Source organism: Coregonus clupeaformis, chromosome 33 (genome assembly GCF_020615455.1).
Source record: "Coregonus clupeaformis isolate EN_2021a chromosome 33, ASM2061545v1, whole genome shotgun sequence".
NCBI lineage: Eukaryota > Metazoa > Chordata > Actinopteri > Salmoniformes > Salmonidae > Coregonus > Coregonus clupeaformis.
Genome location: NC_059224.1, coordinates 11969492 through 11992143, shown reverse-complemented (window position 1 = coordinate 11992143; position 22652 = coordinate 11969492). Strand labels below are relative to the sequence as shown.

At 45.7% G+C, this 22652-nt stretch overlaps 1 protein-coding gene across 3 annotated transcripts in view; it reads right to left on the bottom strand.

The window, feature by feature from the left end:
- Positions 1–19040, bottom strand: part of LOC121548651 (MAM domain-containing glycosylphosphatidylinositol anchor protein 2-like) — a 321553-nt gene extending 302513 nt beyond the window's left edge. For all 3 annotated transcript variants that reach the window (XM_045210138.1, XM_045210139.1, XM_041860170.2), the window contains exon 1: positions 17152–19040. In XM_045210138.1, the coding sequence (XP_045066073.1) occupies positions 17152–17224 (73 nt within the window). In that variant the 5' untranslated portion in view covers positions 17225–19040. The remainder of the gene's footprint in view (positions 1–17151) is intronic.
- Between the last annotated feature and the right edge of the window lie 3612 nt (positions 19041–22652).

Genomic DNA, 22652 nt, shown 5'->3' with positions numbered 1-22652 from the left:
AGTTGAAGTGTACCTATGATAACAATTACAGACCTCTACATGCTTTGTAAGTAGGAAAACCTGCAAAATCGGCAGTGTATCAAATGCTTGTTCTCCCCACTGTATGGGGAAGGGCACATCTAAAGGCAATATAGGAATCCCTAATCTATGCGCAACCAGCCTATCCATGACATTCCAAGCTGCGCCGGAATCTATGAGCGCCCTATGCTGGGAATGTGGGGAAAACTCAGGGAAAATAACATTTATCATAATTTGAGCAACAGGGAGCTCTGGGTGAGTTGGGTGCCTACTCACCTGGGATGGTCCACGAAAACCCTGCCTGCTGCCTCAGTTCCATGAGGGTCCTCTCCTGCACCGGCCCGCAGTGTGTCCTCTGCGGCCACAGTTGGTGCAGGAGACCACCCCCTTGCTCGTTCTCGCCACCTCAGCACCTCCAAGCTCCATAGGTGTGGAGTCAGAAGTGCTGGGGAATGGACTGGACTGACCCTGATCTGGACGTCCGAGGGTGGCCAACAGGTTATCCAGCCGGATCGATAAATCTACCAGCTGGTCTAGGTTAAGATTAGTGTCCCTGCAGGCCAGCTCCCTACGAACGTCCTCCCGTAGACTGCATCGGTAGTGGTCAATCGGGCCCTCTCATTCCATCCCGCGCTGGCTGCCAGTGTCCTGAAATCCAGGGTGAAGTCCTGTGCGCTCCTCCTTCCCTGTCTGAGGCGAAAATGACGCTCCCCCGCCGCTCTCCCCTCTGGCGGATGATTGAATACTGCCCGGAAACGGCGGGTAAAATCCTCATAACGAACGGACTCAGCGTCTATTCCACCCCACTCCGCGTTGGCCCATTCCAGCGCTCTGCCCGACAGACAGGAGATGAGGGCGGACATGCTCTCGTATCCCGAGGGAGCCGGGTGGATGGTTGCCAGGTAGAGCTCCACCTGGAGCAGGAAACCCTTACACCCGGCAGCTGTCCCATCATATTCCCTCGGGAGCGAGAGCCGAATACCACTGGACCAGGGTTTGATGGTCTTGATGGAGGAGAATTCGGAGGAGGAGGAGGAAGAGGTGTAGAAAACCCAACTCTCTCCCATCGATCCATGGTGTTGATCACTCGATCCATAGCCGAACCTAGTCTCTGCAGCATGGTCGAGTGCTGTTGGATGCGTTCCTCCACCGAGGCGCTGGGATCGGACGTGCCTGCTGACTCCATAATGGTGCGTGATTCTGTCAGCGTCTGGGTGAAGTGGTGAAACGGAATCAGGCGCAGGACACAGAACTGAGGAAAGTATGGCTTTACTAAACACAAAGTAAACCATATCAAACCCTCCACGCAGGGAAGAGCAAAACAACAGCTCAACAGACGACGTAACAACAAACAATCACGCACAAACCCAGGAGGGAAAACAGAGGTAATATAGGGAAACTAATCAGCCTAATGAGTAACAGGTGTGAATAATAAAGACAGGACTAGTGTGACACAGAAACATTGATCGGTGGCAGCTAGTACTCCGGTGACGACGAACGCCGAAGCCTGCCCAAGCAAGGAGGAGGGGCAGCCTCGGCTGTATCCGTGACACATGGCTACCACAGCATTCTGCAGTGATACGCCATCCCATCTGGTTTGGGCTTAGTGGGACTATCATTTGTTTTTCAACAGGACAATGGCCCAACACACCTCCAGGCTGTGTAAGCGCTATTTGACCAAGAAGGAGAGTGATGGAGTGCTGCATCAGATGACCTGGCCTCCACAATCCCCCAATCTCAACCAAATTGAGATGGTTTGGGATGAGTCGGACCGCAGAGTGAAGGAAAAGCAGCCAACAAGTGCTCAGCATATGTGGGAACTCCTTCAAGACTGTTGGAAAAGCATTCCAGGTAAAGCTGGTTGAGAGAATGCCAAGAGTGTGCAAAGCTATCATCAAGGCAAAGGGTGGCTATTTGTAGAATCTCAAATATAAAATATATTTTGATTTGTTTAACACTTTTTTTGTTACTACATGATTCCATATGTGGTATTTCATAGTTTTGATGTCTTCACTATTATTCTACAATGTAGAAAATAGTAAAAATAAAGAAAAAATATTTGAGGTGTAGGTCCTCAAAATAAATGATTAACACATGCACTAACTTCTATAGATATACGATGATACAGTTATACAACTGTTAACAATTTGATTGTATACAGATCTTTGTAGGTCCATGACAATTGTGCTGGTGAATTGTCAATAAAGTAAGTGTGTCACATGAGCCTGAAAAACTTCCCTCGCTTCCCTGCAGGGTTCCATTCTCCTAATTAGGTGGTGAGGATATCCCCAAGAGAGCAATGCCTTCTGGGAAAGACTGAGGTTAGGAACAAAGTGGGTCTGTCACACAAAAAGAAGAGAAGTCATTTTAGATCATACAAGTACTGTATTAGGCCTATATTTGGCAGTGGTGACTGAGGTTAAACACAGAGTATCAAACAACCATATCAAAGTGCCATTCTAGAGCGTGCAGTTAGTAGACCTCCATCACATGTTCACAGACACAGCTGGGAGCCTGTGACAAATCCTGAATCATGCTTCCTGTCTCTGAGTGACTGTTTGATTTGTAAACGAACCAACGAATGAACGCTGCAATAAATCACACAACGAACGCTCCATGAATATGTCTGTCTCTCTACATCACAAAGCGGCGCCCTACATAAATTATATACACACACCAAACCACACTGTGACCTGTGTGAGCGAATCTGCCACAGTGCATATCTCCTGTGTGTGTTTGCCGTTCTGTTGCATGCCTCTCTGTGTAATGGGAAGAGCGAGAGAGCGAGAGAGCGAGAGAGAGAGAGAGAGAGAGAGAGAGAGAGAGAGAGAGAGAGAGAGAGAGAGAGAGAGAGAGAGAGAGAGAGAGAGAGAGAGAGAGAGAGAGAGAGAGAGAGAGAGAGAGAGAGAGAGAGAGAGAGAGAGAGAGAGAGAGAGAGAGAGAGAGAGAGAGAAACAGAGAGAAAGAGAAAGAGAGAGAGAAATTGGCGAGGCCACTAGAACAGTCTGCAGCACCCGGCCTCACCCTACTAGAATCTGAAGTCAAATGTCAAATGTTTGCTGATGATCTGGTGATTCTGTCACCAACCAATGAGGGCCTACAGCAGCACCTAGATCTTCTGCACAGATTCTGTCAGACCTAGGCCCTGACAGTCAATCTCAGTAAGACAAAAATAATGGTGTTCCAAAAAAGGTCCAGTTGCCAGGACCACAAATTCAAATTCCATCTAGACACCGTTGCCCTAGAGCACACAAAAAACTATACATACCTCGGCCTAAATATCAGCCCCACAGGTAACTTCCACAAAGCTGTGAACGATCTGAGAGACAAGGCAAGAAGGGCCTTCTGTGCCATCAAAAGGAACATAAAATTCGACATACCAATTAGGATCTGGCTAAAAATACTTGAATCAGTTATAGAACCCATTGCCCTTTATGGTTGTGAGGTCTGGTGTCCGCTCACCAGCCAATAATTCACAAAATGGGACAAACACCAAATTGCGACTCTGCATGCAGAATTCTGCAAATATATCCTCCGTGTACAACGAAAAACACCAAATAATGCATGCAGAGCAGAATTAGGCCGATACCCGCTAATGATCAAAATCCAGAAAATAACCGTTAAATTCTATAACCACTTAAAAGGAAGCGATTCCCAAACCTTCCATAACAAAGCCATCACCTACAGAGAGATGAACTTTGAGAAGAGTCCCCTAAGCAAGCTGGTCCTGTGGCTCTGTTCACAAACACAAACAGACCCCACAGAGCCCCAGGACAACAACACAATTAGACACAACCAAATCATGAGAAAACAAAAAGAGAATTACTTGACACATTTGAAAGAATTAACAAAAAAACAGAGCAAACTAGAATGCTATTTGGCCCTAAACAGAGAGTACACAGTGGCAGAATACCTGACCACTGTGACTGACCCAAACTTAAGGAAAGCTTTGACTATGTACAGACTCAGTGAGCATAGCCTTGCTATTGAGAAATGCCACCGTAGGCAGACCTGGCTATCAAGAGAAGACAGGCTATGTGCACACTGCCCACAAAATGAGGTGGAAACTGAGCTGCACTTCCTAACCTCCTGCCAAATGTATGACCATATTAGAGACACATATTTCCCTCAGATTACACAGATCCACAAATTATTCGAAAACAAACCCAATTTTGATAATCTCCTATATCTACTGGGTGAAATACCACAGTGTGCCATCACAGCAGCAAGATGTGTGACCTGTTGCCACAAGAAAAGGGCAACCAGTAAAGAACAAACACCATTGTTAAATACAACCCATATTTATGTTTATTTATCTTCCCATTTGTACTTTAACTATTTGCACATTGTTACAACACTGTACATATACCCTGAGAGAGAGAGAGAGAGAGAGAGAGAGAGAGAGAGAGAGAGAGAGAGAGAGAGAGAGAGAGAGAGAGAGAGAGAGAGAGAGAGAGAGAGAGAGAGAGAGAGATGTGGTTGCAGTGTGAAGCCCCCCTGCCGTCTGAGCTGTTTATCATTGGGGTCTGAAGCGGGCAGACTACTGAAGGTGTCACTGTCAACAAGCTTACCTTGCCACAGTTCCTGCTTGTCAGAGTACTTAAACATTACTCGCTACAGAGATAAGTAGCCCTTTTCCTCTTCCCCCAGTCGCCTCACTAAGAATTACATGGAGGTGATTCCTGAAGACTCTCCCACTGTCGCTCCCCCTCTCTTTTTCTCCTCCCGCTGTTTTTTTCTCTCTCTCTCTCACACTGCATCTCTCTCTCTCTGTAATCTCTTGTGCTAATGCACACGTGGTTGGCTGCTGCTGCGAGGAGCTTTCAGGCCGCAATCACTTCACATTTGTTTCAGCGATTGTTTCCCTGGCATGCAACAGCGAGCAATTTAGAGCAACGAAGAGAGAGAGAGAGAGAGAGAGAGAGAGAGAGAGAGAGAGAGAGAGAGAGAGAGAGAGAGAGAGAGAGAGAGAGAGAGAGAGAGAATAAGGGAACGTCAGGGGATGTAAGAATAGGAGTGTGGCGCCTCGCGTAGAGTCGCCATGACAACAGACATCACTTCGCAGGAGCAGCACTTAGAATGCCTGTGTGGGCCGGAGGAGTGACAGTCAGTCGAAGGCTGTGTGGCGCTGTTTCAGTCAACCAATCCACTCCCTGTGTTTTTCCAGCATCACTAAAAGGGTGTCGTGTGTCCCTGTTACACTAACTTAGCTACCTCCTTAGATCAACTCTCTGTCTCTCTGTGATTTGTATGTGTAAGTGTTTGAATGCAGTCCCTGACAGTTCAGGTTTGCACAGACATCTCCATTCAGAAGAATACATTAGAGGGGGCAGAAGAGGAATTTTCAGATGCAACAAAAAGCTACTATAACCATAATGATACCATGGGCATGGCTAGCCTGCATTTACAATTATATCTGATCTGCACTGTTCATTAAGATGTGAATCTATTCAGGTTATAGCTGAGTGAATAACTGTCCAGCTAACAAGCTTTGTTAGCTGGGAAGTACTAGTCTTTGCATTGATTTGTCATTCATATGAGATTGCTTTATGAAGATGATACTTGTTATAAGCACGTGAAAGGCATGTGTTGAGTTTGTTGGAGGGAAGTATAGTATTTGCATTAGATTGCCATTCAAATGAGATTGCTTTATCTAGATTGTTATAAGCACATGAAAAGGCCTCTCAAAAATGTATAAGCATTTCACAGAACTCTCCTTAGACTATGTCTTTTGAGACTGGAATTCTGTATGAGTGAGTAACAGAGCAGGTAATGTACTAGTGCCATTTTTTAAGTACGTACGGACTACCATGTCAAGTATGGATTGGCTGTTACATAGCTTCTGTTTTTCCAACATTATACAGAGGGAACTCTCCAAAGACTGGGTCTTGGGTGAGCTGACATTCAGTATGAGTAACTTTCACATCAGATGAGGGACTAGAAGCAATCAAGCAAATTGTGAAACATTAAAAACTGTATCCTTTTTAGATAAAACTATACTAAATATATTCACATATCACCAAACAATTGATTAAAACACACTGTTTTGCAATGAAGGTCTACAGAAGCCTCAGCAGCAATCTGTAGGGTAGCACCATGGTGTAGCCGGAGGACAGCTAGCTTCTGTCCTCCTCTGGGTACATTGACTTCAATACAAAACCTTGGAGGCTCATGGTTCTCACCCCCTACTATAGACTTACACGGTAATTATGACAACTTCTGGAGGACGTCCTCCAACCCATCAGAGCTCTTGCAGCATGAATTGACATGTTGTCCACCCAGAGAATGAATCTAGTGCTGAAAGTGTAAGCTACAGCTAGCTTGCACTGCAGTGTATAAAATGTGGTGAGTAGTTGACTCAAAGAGAGAGAAAGACAATAGTTGAACAGTTTTGAACAAATTACTTTCTTCCAAAATTAAGGAGAAGCGAGAGAGAGAGAGAGAGAGAGAGAGAGAGAGAGAGAGAGAGAGCTATATTTGGTTCTTGTATAAAACAAAATACTTTCACTTTCACTTAGGTAGCGAATGCAGCTAGCTAGTTTACTAAATCACCCAGCTCAAACAGAGAGGGATGCTATGTTAGCTAGCTGGCTATGGCTATCCAACACTGGAACTCTTCCAAGTCAAGGTACGCTTTTGGTTTTATAAATGTATTGCCACCAGGGCCCGCCGGTGTAACTGCTAAACTGCTTTCTGACTGTACATTGTACTGCATGATTGTAGCAGGTTTACTAATGCGTTAGTTGTAGTACTTCTGGTTGACTATGATGTGACAACGATGTAGGCTGTGTGTAGGGGTTAGCGGTCATGGTATGAAGGTTTGGTTTGGAACGTTTTTTTTCGCCTGGTCACAGACAGCAGATGTGTTGTGCACTGAAGTCCACAAGCGAAGGGAAAAGGTGAGAGGAGGAGAGTGTGTAGATAGTTGCGAGAAGGAATTATATGTACAACGAGTAAAGGGATCATGCTGTTTCTATGTGGCTGCTATGAAAGTGAACAGTGTTTGCGAGTGATCAGGGGTGTATTCATTACGCCGATTCTGTTGAAAAAAGTTTCTTCAACGGAAGCAAACAGAACAAAACAGGTGTAAACATACCTGAATTTGTCCAATAGCAACTCTCATTTGCAACTGTTAGACTAATGATTACACACTAGATCAGCTAGATGCAGGCAAGAGTGTGCAAGGCGGTATTGAATATGTCTGTCACCTTGATTACTCAAAATTCTCTCGACCTGTTCACCTACGTTGTAAACTTTCATTCATAGGCTAGGTTGTAGCAACCTCATGATGGGTACAGGGAAAATTTGAGTATCATTTAGTAGCCTAAACCTATCGATGTTACATTGAGCTGGGTGAATGGAATATGAATGACTGTCATCCAATATGCTGTAATAGAAATAAGGCCATTCTCATTAAAAAAAGAATCAACCTTCCTCATCTTAAACAGCACCGACAGCCACTGGTATAGACCAGTCCCCCATATGCCCACAACTCCACTGCTCCAAATTGTCTCTCTGCTGTACAGAACACCCCCCCCTCTCTCCCTTTCTCTCATTCCCCCCCTCTCTCATTCCCCCTCTCTCTTTCTCTCTCTGCCTCTCTCACCCCTTTCCCATTCACACCTCGTGGGTTCTGTGCTAGCAGAGTGTACAGACAGGGGGACAGAGGGGTAGGGAGGGACATAAAGAAGGGAGAGAGAAAAACAGAGGGGAGAGATAGAGAGAGAGGGGGGAAGGGAGAGAAGGATAATCACACAAAAAGTGAGATCTTACTTTTTAACTGTGCATTGTTGGGAAAGGGCTCGTAAGTAAGCATTTCACGGTGAACAAACTGATCTCCAGATGAAGATACTCCTTTCACTTTAACACACAGCTACAGTATCATATCATCATATCTGTCACACCCTGGCTCTGGGGACTCTATATGTTGAGCCAGGGTGTGTAGATTCTATGTGTTTGTGTTCTGTGTTGTAGATTCTAGTTGTTGTATTTCTATGTTGGCCAGAGTGGTTCTCAATCAGAGGCAACGAGTGTCAGCTGTTGCTGGTTGTCTCTGATTGGGAACCACATTTAGACAGGCTGTTTTCCCACAGTAGTTGTGGGATCTTGTTCCGTGTTGGTTGTGTTAGACCTAGGACGTCACGTTATCGTTTGTTGTTTTGTTTATTGTGTGCACTTAATAAAATAAGTATGTACGAATATCACGCTGCGCCTTGGTCCTCCTCCTTCGACGATCGTGACAGAAGATCCCACCAAAACAGGACCAAGCAGCGTGTCCAGGAGCAAGCGCCGGGTAAGGAGCTGGAGAGGTTAGCGATGGCCCAGGTGGGCCAATGGTGGTCCTGGGAGGACATGCTCGCGGGAAAAGGGCCATGGGCTAAAGTTAAGGCCCTGGCGAGAGAGGAGCAACGGCGTCAACAGTGTCGTCGTCGGACGGACGAGAGGCAACCCCAAAAAAAATTTAGGGGGGGGGGGCACACGGCATGGGCGACGGGGCAGAAGGAGGCAGCTAAAGGGCGTATTGGGAGGTTAGGTGAGGAGGCCACCAGGTTAAGGGGGCTATTGGTCCAGAGGGAGCAGGAGTTAGTGGTTCAGAGGGAGGAGCTACTGGAGGCGATAAGGGAGAAGGAGAGAGTAGAGGCACGGCGAGAGGAACTGTGTAGGCAGCTGAGGGAGCGGAGGGTTATGAAGAAACCCAGTCCCGCTCCTCACACCAAGCAAGTGGTGTGTGTCACCAGTCCGGTCCGGCCCGTTGCTGCTCCCCGCACTAAGTTAGTGGTGCGTGTTCCCAGTCCAGCCCGACCCGTTCCTGCTCCCCGCACTAAGTTAGTAGTGCGTGTTCCCAGTCCGGCCCGACCTGTTCCTGCTCCCCGCACTAAGTTAGTAGTGCGTGTTCCCAGTCCGGCCCGACCCGTTCCTGCTCCCCGCACTAAGTTAGTAGTGCGCGTCGCCAGCTCGGCCAGGCCTGTTCCTGCCCCTCGCACCAAGCCTACGGTGCGCGTCGCCAGCCCGGCCCGGCCTGTTCCTGCCCCTCGCACCAAGCCTACGGTGCGCGTCGCCAGCCCGGCCCGGCCTGTTCCTGCCCCTCGCATCAAGCCTATGGTGCGCGTCGCCAGCCCGGCCCGGCCTGTTCCTGCCCCTCGCACCAAGCCTACGGTGCACGTCGCCAGCCCGGCCCGGCCTGTTCCTGCCCCTCGCACCAAGCCTACGGTGCGCGTCGCCAGCCCGGCCCGGCCTGTTCCTGCCCCTCGCACCAAGCCTACGGTGCGCGTCGCCAGCCCGGCCCGGCCTGTTCCTGCCCCTCGCACCAAGCCTACGGTGCGCGTCGCCAGCCCGGCCCGGCCTGTTCCTGCCCCTCGCACCAAGCCTACGGTGCGCGTCGCCAGCCCGAACCGGCCTGTTCCTGCCCCTTGCTCCAAGCCAGGGGTGCGCGTCGTCAGCCCGGTCCGGCCTGTTCCTGCTCCCCGCACCAAGCTAATGGTGCGCATTGCCAGCCCGGCCCGGCCTGTTCCTGCTCCCCGCACCAAGCCAATGGTGCGCGTTGCCAGCCCGGCCCGGCCTGTTCCTGCTCCCCGCACCAAGCTAATGGTGCGCGTCGCCAGCCCGGCCTGGCCTGTTCCTGCTCCCCGCACCAAGCTAATGATGCGCGTTGCCAGCCCGGCCCGGCCTGTTCCTGCTCCCCGCACCAAGCTAATGGTGCATGTCGCCAGCCCGGCCCGGCCTGTTCCTGCTCCCCGCACCAAGCTAATGGTGCGCGTTGCCAGCCCGGCCCGGCCTGTTCCTGCTCCCCGCACCAAGCTAATGGTGCGCGTCGCAAGCCCGGCCCGGCCTGTTCCTTCTCCCCGCACCAAGCCAGGGGTGCGCATCGTCAGCCCGGTCCGGCCCGTTGCTGCTCCACGCACCAAGCCAGGGGTGCGCATCATCAGCCCGGTCCGGCCCATTCCTGCTCCACGCACCAAGCCAGGGGTGCGCGTCGTCAGTCCGGCACAACCCGTGCCTGGGTCACCGGTGCCTGGTCAGGTACCGGTCAGCTGCTCCACACCGGAGCCTAAGCAATCCGCTCCTACGATGTCCAGTCCAGCTCCTGCCAGCGGGGCCAGACCGGACCAGGGGCGCTACGGGGGGATTGTAGGAGGGTGGTGGTCAAGCCCGGAGCCGGAACCGCCTCCGAGGAGGAATGCCCACCCAGCCCTCCCCTGTTTGGTTTATGTTTAGGCGCGGTCGCAGTCCGCGCCTTTGGGGGGGGGGTACTGTCACACCCTGGCTCTGGGGACTCTATATGTTGAGCCAGGGTGTGTAGATTCTATGTGTTTGTGTTCTGTGTTGTAGATTCTAGTTGTTGTATTTCTATGTTGGCCAGAGTGGTTCTCAATCAGAGGCAACGAGTGTCAGCTGTTGCTGGTTGTCTCTGATTGGGAACCACATTTAGACAGGCTGTTTTCCCACAGTAGTTGTGGGATCTTGTTCCGTGTTGGTTGTGTTAGACCTAGGACGTCACGTTATCGTTTTTGTTTTGTTTATTGTGTGCACTTAATAAAATAAGTATGTACGAATATCACGCTGCGCCTTGGTCCTCCTCCTTCGACGATCGTGACAATATCATACAGAGTCATGTTCCTCAAAACAAAAAAAGAAGGAAACATTTCATGTTATCCTTTAGATGTATCACACATGAAGTAATTGCCACTTGAGAGTTTTGGAGAGTTTGTAGTTTGTGACTTGAGATGGAAGATGACAGTCCCGACAGAGGTACAGAAAACGTATTGTACCTCTCAAGACCAAAAGAAGAGTAGTGAAAAGCTTGAGAAGAATGAGTGAGAGACAGAGACACAGAAAGAGAGAGAGAGAGAGAGAGAGAGAGAGAGAGAGAGAGAGAGAGAGAGAGAGAGAGAGAGAGAGAGAGAGAGATATGTTGCAGCAGTATACTATAGTGTACTGCAGCACAGCAGTTGTACCGGCCATCATCAGCCCTCAATAATGATTCTGGCTGAGCCATTTAATCATCTCAGATTGCTACAAGATCATATCGACCCTGAAACAGAGTCAGACTGACATCTAAAAAGCCAACAAAATAATTCAGTTCATAGAATGATGTACAGTATCATCATAACAAATTATATATTATTTGAAAGGTATCTTGTATCATCATAGAGAATCATCACACTCATTGTGGCATCCCTGACTGTGCAATTTGTGTCCATTTTTTCCACAGTATGATGTCATTCTTCCCATATGCTTCCCATTTTCCGAAATAATAGGATACTGAGTATTGACATTTGGCATCCATCAATTCTGAATGTTGACTTTGAACCTTCCATTCAAAACCATTTCTCTGGAGACATCCCTGTGCTGTGTGTATTGTATACTACTTTGAAGAGCTGCATCCTTCGCCAGAGGCTCTTCCGACATAATGGAGCATGATCTACAGTGTATGAACGCATAAGTTCACATCACATAAAAGTATTTGTCACAAGCTACTGGTCTGTTTTAGCATATACAGTGAGGGAAAAAAGAATTTGATCCCCTGCTGATTTTGTACGTTTGCCCACTGACAAAGAAATGATCAGTCTATAATTTTAATGGTAGGTTTATTTGAACAGTGAGAGACAGAATAACAACAAAAAAATCCAGAAAAACGCATGTAAAAAATGTTATAAATTGATTTGCATTTTAATGAGGGAAATAAGTATTTGACCCCTCTGCAAAACATGACTTAGTACTTGGTGGCAAAACCCTTGTTGGCCATCACAGAGGTCAGACGTTTCTTGTAGTTGGCCACCAGGTTTCCACACATCTCAGGAGGGATTTTGTCCCACTCCTCTTTGCAGATCTTCTCCAAGTCATTAAGGTTTCAAAAAAATCCAGAAAAACGCATGTCAAAAATGTTATAAATTGATTTGCATTTTAATGAGGGAAATAAGTATTTGACCCCCTCTCAATCAGAAAGATTTCTGGCTCCCAGGTGTCTTTTATACAGGTAACGAGCTGAGATTAAGAGCACACTCTTAAAGGGAGTGCTCCTAATCTCAGTTTGTTACCTGTATAAAAGACACCTGTCCACAGAAGCAATCAATCAATCAGATTCCAAACTCTCCACCATGGCCAAGACCAAAGAGCTCTCCAAGGATGTCAGGGACAAGATTGTAGACCTACACAAGGCTGGAATGGGCTACAAGACCATCGCCAAGCAGCTTGGTGAGAAGGTGACAACAGTTGGTGCGATTATTCGCAAATGGAAGAAACACAAAAGAACTGTCAATCTCCCTCAGCCTGGGGCTCCATGCAAGATCTCACCTCGGGAGTTGCAATGATCATGTGAACGGTGAGGAATCAGCCCAGAACTACACGGGAGGATCTTGTCAATGATCTCAAGGCAGCTGGGACCATAGTCACCAAGAAAACAATTGGTAACACACTACGCCGTGAAAGACTGAAATCCTGCAGCGCCCGCAAGGTCCCCCTGCTCAAGAAAGCACATATACATGCCCGTCTGAAGTTTGCCAATGAACATCTGAATGATTCAGAGGAGAACTGGGTGAAAGTGTTGTGGTCAGATGAGACCAAAATGAAACTCTTTGACATCAACTCAACTCGCTGTGTTTGGAGGAGGAGGAATGCTGCCTATGACCCCAAGAACACCACCCCCACCGTCAAACATGGAGGTGGAAACATTATGCTTTGGGGGAATTTTTCTGCTAATGGGACAGGACAATTTACCGCATCAAAGGGACGATGGACGGGGCCATGTACCGTCAAATCTTGGGTGAGAACCTCCTTCCCTCAGCCAGAGCATTGAAAATGGGTCGTAGATGGGTATTCCAGCATGACAATGACCCAAAACACACGGCCAAGGCAACAAAGGAGTGGCTCAAGAAGAAGCACATTAAGGTCCTGGAGTGGCCTAGCCGGTCTCCAGACCTTAATCCCAAAGAAAATCTGTGGAGGCAGCTGAAGGTTCGAGTTGCCAAACGTCAGCCTCGAAACCTTAATGACTTGGAGAAGATCTGCAAAGAGGAGTGGGACAAAATTCCTCCTGAGATGTGTGGAAACCTGGTGGCCAACTCGAAGAAACGTCTGACCTCTGTGATTGCCAACAAGGGTTTTGCCACCAAGTACTAAGTCATGTTTTGCAGAGGGGTCAAATACTTATTTCCCTCATTCAAATGCAAATCAATTTATAACATTTTTTTCATGTGTTTTTCTGGATTTTGTTGTTGTTATTCTGTCTCTCACTGTTCAAATAAACCTACCATTAAAATTATAGACTGATCATTTCTTTGTCAGTGGGAAAACATACAAAATCAGCAGGGGATCAAATACTTTTTTCCCTCACTGTACATTGGAGTCATTAAAACTCGTTTTTCAACCACTCCACAAATGTATTGTTAACAAACTATAGTTTTGGCAAGTCGGTTAGGACATCTACTTTGAGCATGACACAAGTAATTTTTCCAACAATTGTTTACAGACAGTTTATTTCACATATACTTCACTGTATCACAATCCCAGCGGGTCAGAAGTTTACATACACTAAGTTGACTGTGCCTTTAAACAGCTTGGAAAATTCCAGAAAATGATGTCATGACTTTAGAAGCTTCTAAGAGGCTAATTGACATCATTTGAGTCAATTTAAGGTGTACCTGTGGATGTACTTCAAGGCCTACCTTCAAACTCAGTGCCTCTTTGCTTGACATTATGCGAAAATCAAAAGAAATCAGCCAAGATCTCAGAAAACAAATTGTAGATCTCCACAAGTCTGGTTGATCCTTGGGAGCAATTTCCAAATGCCTGAAGGTATCACGTTCATCAGTACAAACAATAGTACGCAAGTATAAACACCATGGGACCACGCAGCCATCATACCGCTCAGGAAGGAGACGCATTCTGTCTCCTAGAGATGAACGTACTTCGGTGCGAAAAGTGCAAATCAATCCCAGAACAACAGCAAAGGACCAAGTGAAGATGCTGGAGGAAACAGGTATAAAAGTATCTATATCCACAGTAAAACGAGTCCTATATCAACATAACCTGAAAGGCCGCTCAGCAAGGAAGAAGCCACTGCTCCATAACCGCCATAAAAAAACCAGACTATGGTTTGCAACTGCACATTTCACCTTTTTGGAGAAATGTCCTCTGGTCTGATGAAACAAAAGTAGAACTGTTTGGCCATAATGACCATCGTTATATTTGGAGGAAAAAGGGGGTTGCTTGCAAGCTGAAGAACACCATCCCAACCATGAAGCTCGGGGGTGGCAGCATCATGCTGTGGGGGTGCTTTGCTGCAGGAGGGACTGGTGCACTTCACAAAATAGATGGCATCATGAGGAAGGAAAATTATGTGAATATATTGAAGCAACATCTCAAGACGTCAGGAAGTTAAAGCTTGGTCGCAAATGGGTCTTCCACATGGACACCCCAAGCATACTTCCAAAGTTGTGGCAAAATGGCTTAGGGACAACAAAGTCAAGGTATTGGAGTGGCCATCACAAAGCCCTGACCTCAATCCTATAGAAATGTGTGGGCAGAACTGAAAAAGCGTGTGCGAGCAAGGAGGCCTACAAACCTGACTCAGTTACACCAGCTCTGTCAGGAGGAATGGGCCAAAATTCACCCAACTTATTGTGGGAAGCTTGTGGAAGGCTACCTGAAATGTTTTACCCAAGTTAAACATTGTAAAGGCAATGCTACCAAATACTAATTGAGTGTATGTAAACTTCTGACCCACTGGGAATGTGATGAAAGAAATAAAAGCTGAAATAAATCATTCTCTCTACTGTTATTATGACATTTCCCATTCTTAAAATAAAGTGGTGATCCTACCTGACCTAAGACAGATAATTCTTACTAGGATTAAATGTCAGGAATTGTGAAAAACTGAGTTTAAATGTATTTGGCAAAGGTGTATGTAAACTTCCGACTTCAACTGTATGTGTGAAAAACTGAAATATATATGTGAACAACATGTTGTGTTTCTGTGACTGTGGGCAAAGCCCATTGAAGTGGTGCTAATTGCATGTTTATTACAACGTCATAAGTCTCTATCAACAGGTGTTCCCTGCTTCTATTCCAGTTAGCTAACCTTTCCATGCACCTTCTAGCACCATAGACATTGGATGAGACCAAATCTATGGAATAGTGCCTAAATATGGATAATGGCATCACCATAATATTATTATGCCATCACCATGCCTGAGTGGCGTTTCATTCTTTCTGGTCCTGACAAGAAAATAAAAACTGTCTTCTGCACTGTTCAACCAATCCAGTAAATGTGGAGGAGGAGTTAAGATGGAGTGTCGCCTTGTTAACATCCAAAAGCAGAAGTCGCGTTCTTTCCATTTCCGCTGAAAACGGGATGCATCCGGTTTCTGCCTCCCCACTGAGGGTGGACTCTACTTGACCCCATATAGTCTGACTGCAGCATCCTCATTGGTCAACAGAAGTAGCAACGTACAGTAGTATCATACAGCACCAGTCACATTGAGCATATGATACACAGTGATAAGGTGTATATATATATGCCTGCTTGGTAATGTCATGTATTACATCCACATAACCAGTCTCTATTGAACCCCTCAGTCTGACTGAACCTCTACTCTGGATAATGCCACTAGGCTTCACTCGCTCATATGATTCATATTATTACCATAGAGCACCTCTGCTGTCAACACACATAACTATTCAGCCCAGGCAGCATCAGTGCCACTGGTTGAACACTCCTGTGTGTGTGTGTGTGTGTGTGTGTGTGTGTGTGTGTGTGTGTGTGTGTGTGTGTGTGTGTGTGTGTGTGTGTGTGTGTGTGTGTGTGTGTGTGTGTGTGTGTGTGTGTGTGTGTGTGTGTGTGTGTGTGTGTGTGTCTGTGTGTGTGTGTCTGTGTGTGTGCGAGCGAGAGAGAGAGATATGCTTATACAGTACATTATTTGAATAGCAAATATTTATACATAAAAGTGATCTTGACAGTTAAGAGATGCTCAATGCAATCCAATGTGATGGCTACGTTGTCTGAATCTAGAAACCTAACACATACACATGGGTAAAATACAGGTAACTGCCAAAATAAAGGAAACCCTTTAGTAAATGAGGGATACAAAAGCAGGTGCTTCCACACAGGTGTGGTTCCTCAGTTAATTAAGCAATTAACATCCCGTCATGCTTAGGGTCATGTATAAAAAGGCCCAGTTGCCCATTATTTTGGCTATTTATCGTGTCGCATCCCTCCAATAGAGTTCCAGACACTTGTAGAATCTATGCCAAGACGCTTTGAAGCTGTTCTGGCGGCTCGTGGTGACCCAAAGCCTTATTAAGACACTTTATGTTGGTGTTTCTTTATTTTGGCAGTTCCTGTAGGCCTACATAGACAACCCTCAAGATGCATCAACATCTACATATCGTCACTAACAACGAAGGGACCCAATCGACTGTGATAATCGCTTAGCTATATTAGAATCCCAGAAATCATTTGTGATGGAGTTGATGGGAATTTGACAGTTTGTGATATATTCGTAGTTCAATAAGCTGGTGCGGGTCACTAACCAGTGGTTGATAGACAGCTCACGGCTCTCTCGCCCATAAGTCATTCACTATGTTTCTATGGAGAATGTATGGGAGTGAATTTGTAGCCCAGGGATGGCAAGCGTGCGGCCAGCGTGCGTATGCCCGCGGATCAATTTCCCCCCAAAAAGTATTTTATTTTTGTACTTTTTGTTAAGAGTTAAAATAATAGAATACACAAGGTGCAATTTCGAAATTTGTTTGTGCATCAGCAGTTTTTCTACTCTTACGTCAATCACTGACAGTCACTCAATTATCCTATCTCAGCTAACATTTTTTAGATTGGTCAATTAGTTTTGCGGCCAGCTATCTAAACGTGTAGTAAGCATGGTCAAATTACCAACCCGGGGACTCATTGATAATCCGATATCATATTCAAAACTGCAAATATTTGTCTCCACCCTATAGCAAAATGTTTAGAATTGCAAGAAATGTGTGTAGAACTGCAGACACACGACCCACTGCAGCTCTTCATGATGAGTTCCGATTTTTTGTGGCCCCAATCCCCATTAAAGTTGCAATTATGGGCGCAAATTTTACAAGGTCATGTTTCTTGCAACCTGTTGGAGGAAGAGGCACACTTACCGTACACTCCTTGGCAACCGATGCCCTCCAGTAACAGCGTCAGGAGCCCCAAAACAGATATTATTAGATCCATCCTTTACGTTAATCTCAACATATCCAACTCTCAAAGGCAAGAAGTCCTTTCCCGGGCGAGGAAAGAGGTTGGCAAAGCGATGGAACTCCCGTGCATAGATAGAACACCGCTGCCGTTCCAATCCTCCAATGTTCTGAATGCCTTGCAACGATAATTTATGAACGCAGAAAGCTAAAAGACGCGTTTTCACCTCAGTTTACTGTCATAATAAATCAAGTGCTGACGAATTGATTTGCAAAAGCGGTGTGCTGCTTATAACGTGAGCCAATGGATGTCTTGGCGGTACTGTAGCAAACAGAGCGCCAGGGAAGAGACTGTGTCAGAGCAGAAGACTACCGCCCTAGCCTAAAGACAGTCAGTGATGACAGTGGACCGAATAGGCTGCTTCAAGTAGGTGGGACCCAATAATGATGTCTATTCAGTCCCGTCCGTCACGTTAGTGCTGACCCTCGGAGCTCCTCACTGAGTGGTCACACTGATGCTCCTGGCTGCAGAATGGTTGAGATGATATCCAGGGACATGGCTCCTCAGCGGTTCCAGTGGTTGTCATGTCTTGTTTAGATAGAATCCATGAACTGTCATGTGTTAAAAGCGCTGCCATTTGAATCGTAACGAGATTCTCTGCAATTTGCTGCTCGGGGAAAAAACGGTTGCCTGCTGCTACAAGCAGTTGAGTTCTCAACAGCGATGTTGCTTCAGGGGCTGGCTGGTGCGCTCGCTCACTCACCGCTACATCACGACTTCCGACACGGTGCGCGAGTCATCTCTGGTAGGGATGTAGAGTTGGGTGAGTCCGGTATAGGGAGGGAGAGAGTGGCGCGTGCACCTGATTCCTGGTATGATTCCGGTGTAGAATAAAATGAAGAGCTTCTCGTCGATTCACTTCCCAATCCCACTTCATAGGATAACGGTGTTTTACGGGCTGGATTGGCGGCTACGGGCGAGCTGAGCATTAGTCACGTTGCGCAATACGTGCTGCGCTGCTACAGAGACTGAGCGGCACTGCAACCGGTCTCTCACTACGTCAAGGAGTGCGTGACTTCCAGCCCTCATCTGTATGGAAGGCAACGCGCAGCATCGGGCGAGGCGTGTGGGTGAGCGCAGCTGCTGGATTGAGAGAGAGAGAGAGACTCATTGGGATTCAGGAGAGATAACTGACCACTGCAATCAACAGCAAACACCTCGAGATGACAGGTCATATTCCAACATGTCTATTCACTTCTCTGCCAATGAAGACTCTTTCTTTGATTGTAGCCGACATGAGGTGATTGGCAGTACAATTGGGCTACTGATGTAACTTTCAGAATTGTCATGGGTCTACAAGGGTCTCAAATGAGATAACTATTCATGCTACATCACTCTACTTTTCTGCTGCAAAGAGGCAGGAGGAGAAGAACACAGCCTCAAAACACCTGAATGCGCACGGGCGCCCGCACTCACACAGGTTTTCACGCTTGCTCTCTCTCTCTCTCTCTCTCTCTCTCTCTCTCCACTCACACACACACACGCACACACGTCTTGAGGGTGATGGAGCATGAAGAAGCTTGCCATAAAAGTTTGTGTTCCCAGACCTTGGCTATGTTTTGGCCTATTCTAAAGAGGAAGAATGTGTCATGTGGCACATTATGCTAATCCGAGTCTACTATGAATACAACTGATGCCATAATGATGTGCCGCTATAAGGCCATATCTGTCATTTTGGGTCAGTATGCTGATGTGAGTTACACTATTCATTTTCAAGAACACAGCAACTGCAGTGGGTTTACAAATAGGCTACCAGTCTCTCCACATCATCGAAGGAGAGCAAAATGAATGTGTGTTGATGGAGAGACTTGTCACCCGTGATGAAACTGAGACTATAGACGTTATGTAAGCAGTGCCCTCTAATGGCCATATATTTACTACAACTTGGACATAATAAGATAATGACCACATCTATCTGTGTGAAATGCATTATTTCCATTTCAATAGTCAGAGACTGCATGGCCTTGAGAAAGGGCTTAGGGCTGAAACTTAGACTATAAACAGTCTCAACTCTCTCTCTTTTTGTTTTAACAAGATCACCTTTAAAACCATAATTATCTGATTATTTTCTCTTTCATGAGATATATCAAGTTGTTTGCATCATCTCTTGTTTTGTTCTCTTATTTTGCTCTGAAAGTGTCTTTATTATTATTTAATTTTTCACAAGTTTTTTTGGGGGGATAAAAAACAGGATTAATATCATGTATAGTACATTACATCACATTTACATTATAATACAGAAACATTTAGAATTTTTTAAAGAGAATCCCCTCTCCATGTTTTTTCTATAGTATGTAGCCCTTTAAGGGATTTAGGCGTCTTTATTGTGTAGCGCTGATTCTCAAAATGTTACATTTCGATAGTCACCCTAACGTCTTCAATCCACTTCAAGTTGTGGGGTAACGCTTCAACAGGTCAGTGATTAGGCCTAATCGCACACGTTAATTAAGCACTCAATAGTTTATAATGCAAAGGCCATAACAGAAACGGGACGATACATTCAGACTTCATCGTGGTCACTTAGACTGGCTGCCTGGCTGCATGTCACACATGTGAATGGACCACTCTCTGCAGTATGGGTGTTTTTGTCATTCCCAGGTGGACCCAGGTTAGTCAGTGATGCGCAACGGTGACTTCATGTCACCACCAGGCCTTCTCCTTAACTAGGAAGTGGTATTAATAATGCATGAAATAGAGAGGGTCACAAAGAGGTTCATTTCGGACTATGTTATAGCCTACTGTGTGATACATTTACAATGTTGAGGAGAGCTCAGATGAGTTGATGAAATTGTCTTATTTAAAATGGAAGAGATGTGCTACAATTGAATTTTGAATTCAACACGAATATCCAACTGATTAGACCAGTCTATGAATTTGAGATTAAAGTGATGCCCCGTCGAAATAGACAGTCACAGTGTGGAACACAGGCAAGATAAGGAGGGGAACTTTTTGACTCCTTATTTTTCAAGTGATAATTTGCTTTGTTTTATGTCAACAAGGCCTCTTGAGCAGAAGTGTCTGTTGTCATTATGTCATCTAAAGTCTCCATCTGTGTGTGTGTGTGTGTGCGCGCGTGCGTGTGCATGCATGTGTATTTGTAAAAGCCGATATGACGTGTTTGCCTATTGGAGGTTGATATTAATACCCCATCTGTTAGCTGCTGATCATTTTGTCTTCTGTATGTACCCTTGAATTATCCATCCAATATGGACTCCTCCTCCGGGAGGCCACAAGGGACTCTGCAGACTTTAACTCCCCATCTGTCTACTGTTGAGCAGTCTCCCTCCAGGTCCACTGACTCCTCTTCCCCAGTGAACCATAATGGATTATTTCATATCCAACATGTCCGCCCAGCCCCACTCATAATGCCCATACGAGATGGATGGAGCTGCAGCTGCATAATACTGGGGATGGGAACTCAGTAGAGAGTGCTTCCATGTCCATTTAACATCATCTAAAGGCCCATAGACATGATGGCTTCTCCCTGGAGAGTCCCAGTGCAGGCTGTATTGGATTTTAATGGAGATATGAGGCTGTAAGGCACAGACATAGATGATATCTAAGGGTTTGGAGAGATAATTTGTTTTATTTTTATACACTGGGGCACTGTATAAAGTTTATTCCTGTGTTTGTAGCAGATGGCTAGCTTATGGTCAAATATGTCGGACTTGTTCACTGTTGTTACAGGTAGAATTGTACAATACAACGGTAAGAAAGCAGCAAAAACCCTCCTGAAAATGTTACTGTTAAAAGTACCTAATGGAGAGGGTGCTGTGATATCACATTATGTAGTATCCATACCAGAACCCTATGCCTACAATCGTTTTTAGTTCTATGTTATTTGAGTCAAAGCCGAAAAAGAAAATCTAACAAGGTGCAGACAAACAAATTATATCTTGAGAAAGTTGCACACTCTAGGCTATAATACAGTACTCCCAAATATTTATTCCATGACTGAACCAACGATTCAGTTTTGGCATACACACGCACGCACGCATGCAAACACACACACACACACACACACACACACACACACACACACACACACACACACACACACACACACACACACACACACACACACACACACACACACACACACACACACACACACACACACACACACACACACACACACACACACACACACACACACACAGTGCCTTCATCAGGATTGAATATAAATATGATGATTTATGATAGTAAACACATCAGGTTATGGGAGGTTATTGTATTCCAACATGCAGGCAGTATTCTGCATCCGCTGGCATTACAAAATACATGAACAAATCCAGAACAGAACACCACGTATTGTTTCCATTCCATTGCTTCCAGAACGCTTCCTATAATAGCCCAGTTGCCACCTGTAACAACAACAGTAGTTCCAGTTCCGCTGCCATGCTCGGTGCTCGTGCACGGAGATGGTGGCGAACAACAAAGCCCATCTCCAGCCTAGTCAGGGTAGAGTCATGAACACAGCCCCTGCTCTGTTTGCCTTGGTACCGCTCCCTGTTGCTCCATTTAAAATGTCAACATCACTGCTCAAATGTGGCAAATTATTACTTTGAACTTCTATCTGTTCAACAACCCAGTGGGCAAAACCTGGTTGAAAAGTCGTCAGTCAGTATAACATATTTTTATGACCTCATATTCTGGTCGCAAACTGGTTGAAGAAATGACGTTTTTTAAACATATTTTTACTGACCAGAATATTATGTCTTTTTCTGACCACCATACGACCAATTTGTCATAATTCTGACCACTATATTATGTGCTATGTTATGTACTGGTCATAGTTAAGACCTCCTCATAACCTGGTAATGACCATCTGACTACAGCTTATTACCTACTGTAAAAAGTATTTCAGAGGATGAAGTAGGATATTGAAAACATTGTTCATTACATTTCTATTTGTTTCCATAGGCACCAATTCAAGTTTAAATCTGCTACATATTCTTACATTTAAAATAGATCAAGCAATAGCAAAAACAAATCTACATCAAAAAAATTTTATACATCTGCATACAGTAATTGTTTCATAATTCACCCAGACATTACATGCATAGAAAGACTGGGACTCAGAGTATATAATGGTCCATTGTTTTATTTTTTATTAATGATTAATAAGAGTGGTGTGATGGGGTAGATCCTCATCAAGGACCTCTGAGCACAGAAGGCGATCTGGAGCGTAGTGGGCCTCTTGAAGAGTGGTGTGATGGGTCAGGTCTGCAGTGAAGAGAATCAGCGCATTACAACTTTATACATTTTTAAAGAAAGGTAGAAAGGACATTCCTGAAGAAACTTTGTGGACTCAGCTGGCTTAAAGTATTTCCATGGTACTAGTTAAAGAAGTTTGTGGCAGTTATAGCTTAGAGATTTCTTCAAAAAATAGCAACTTGCTCAT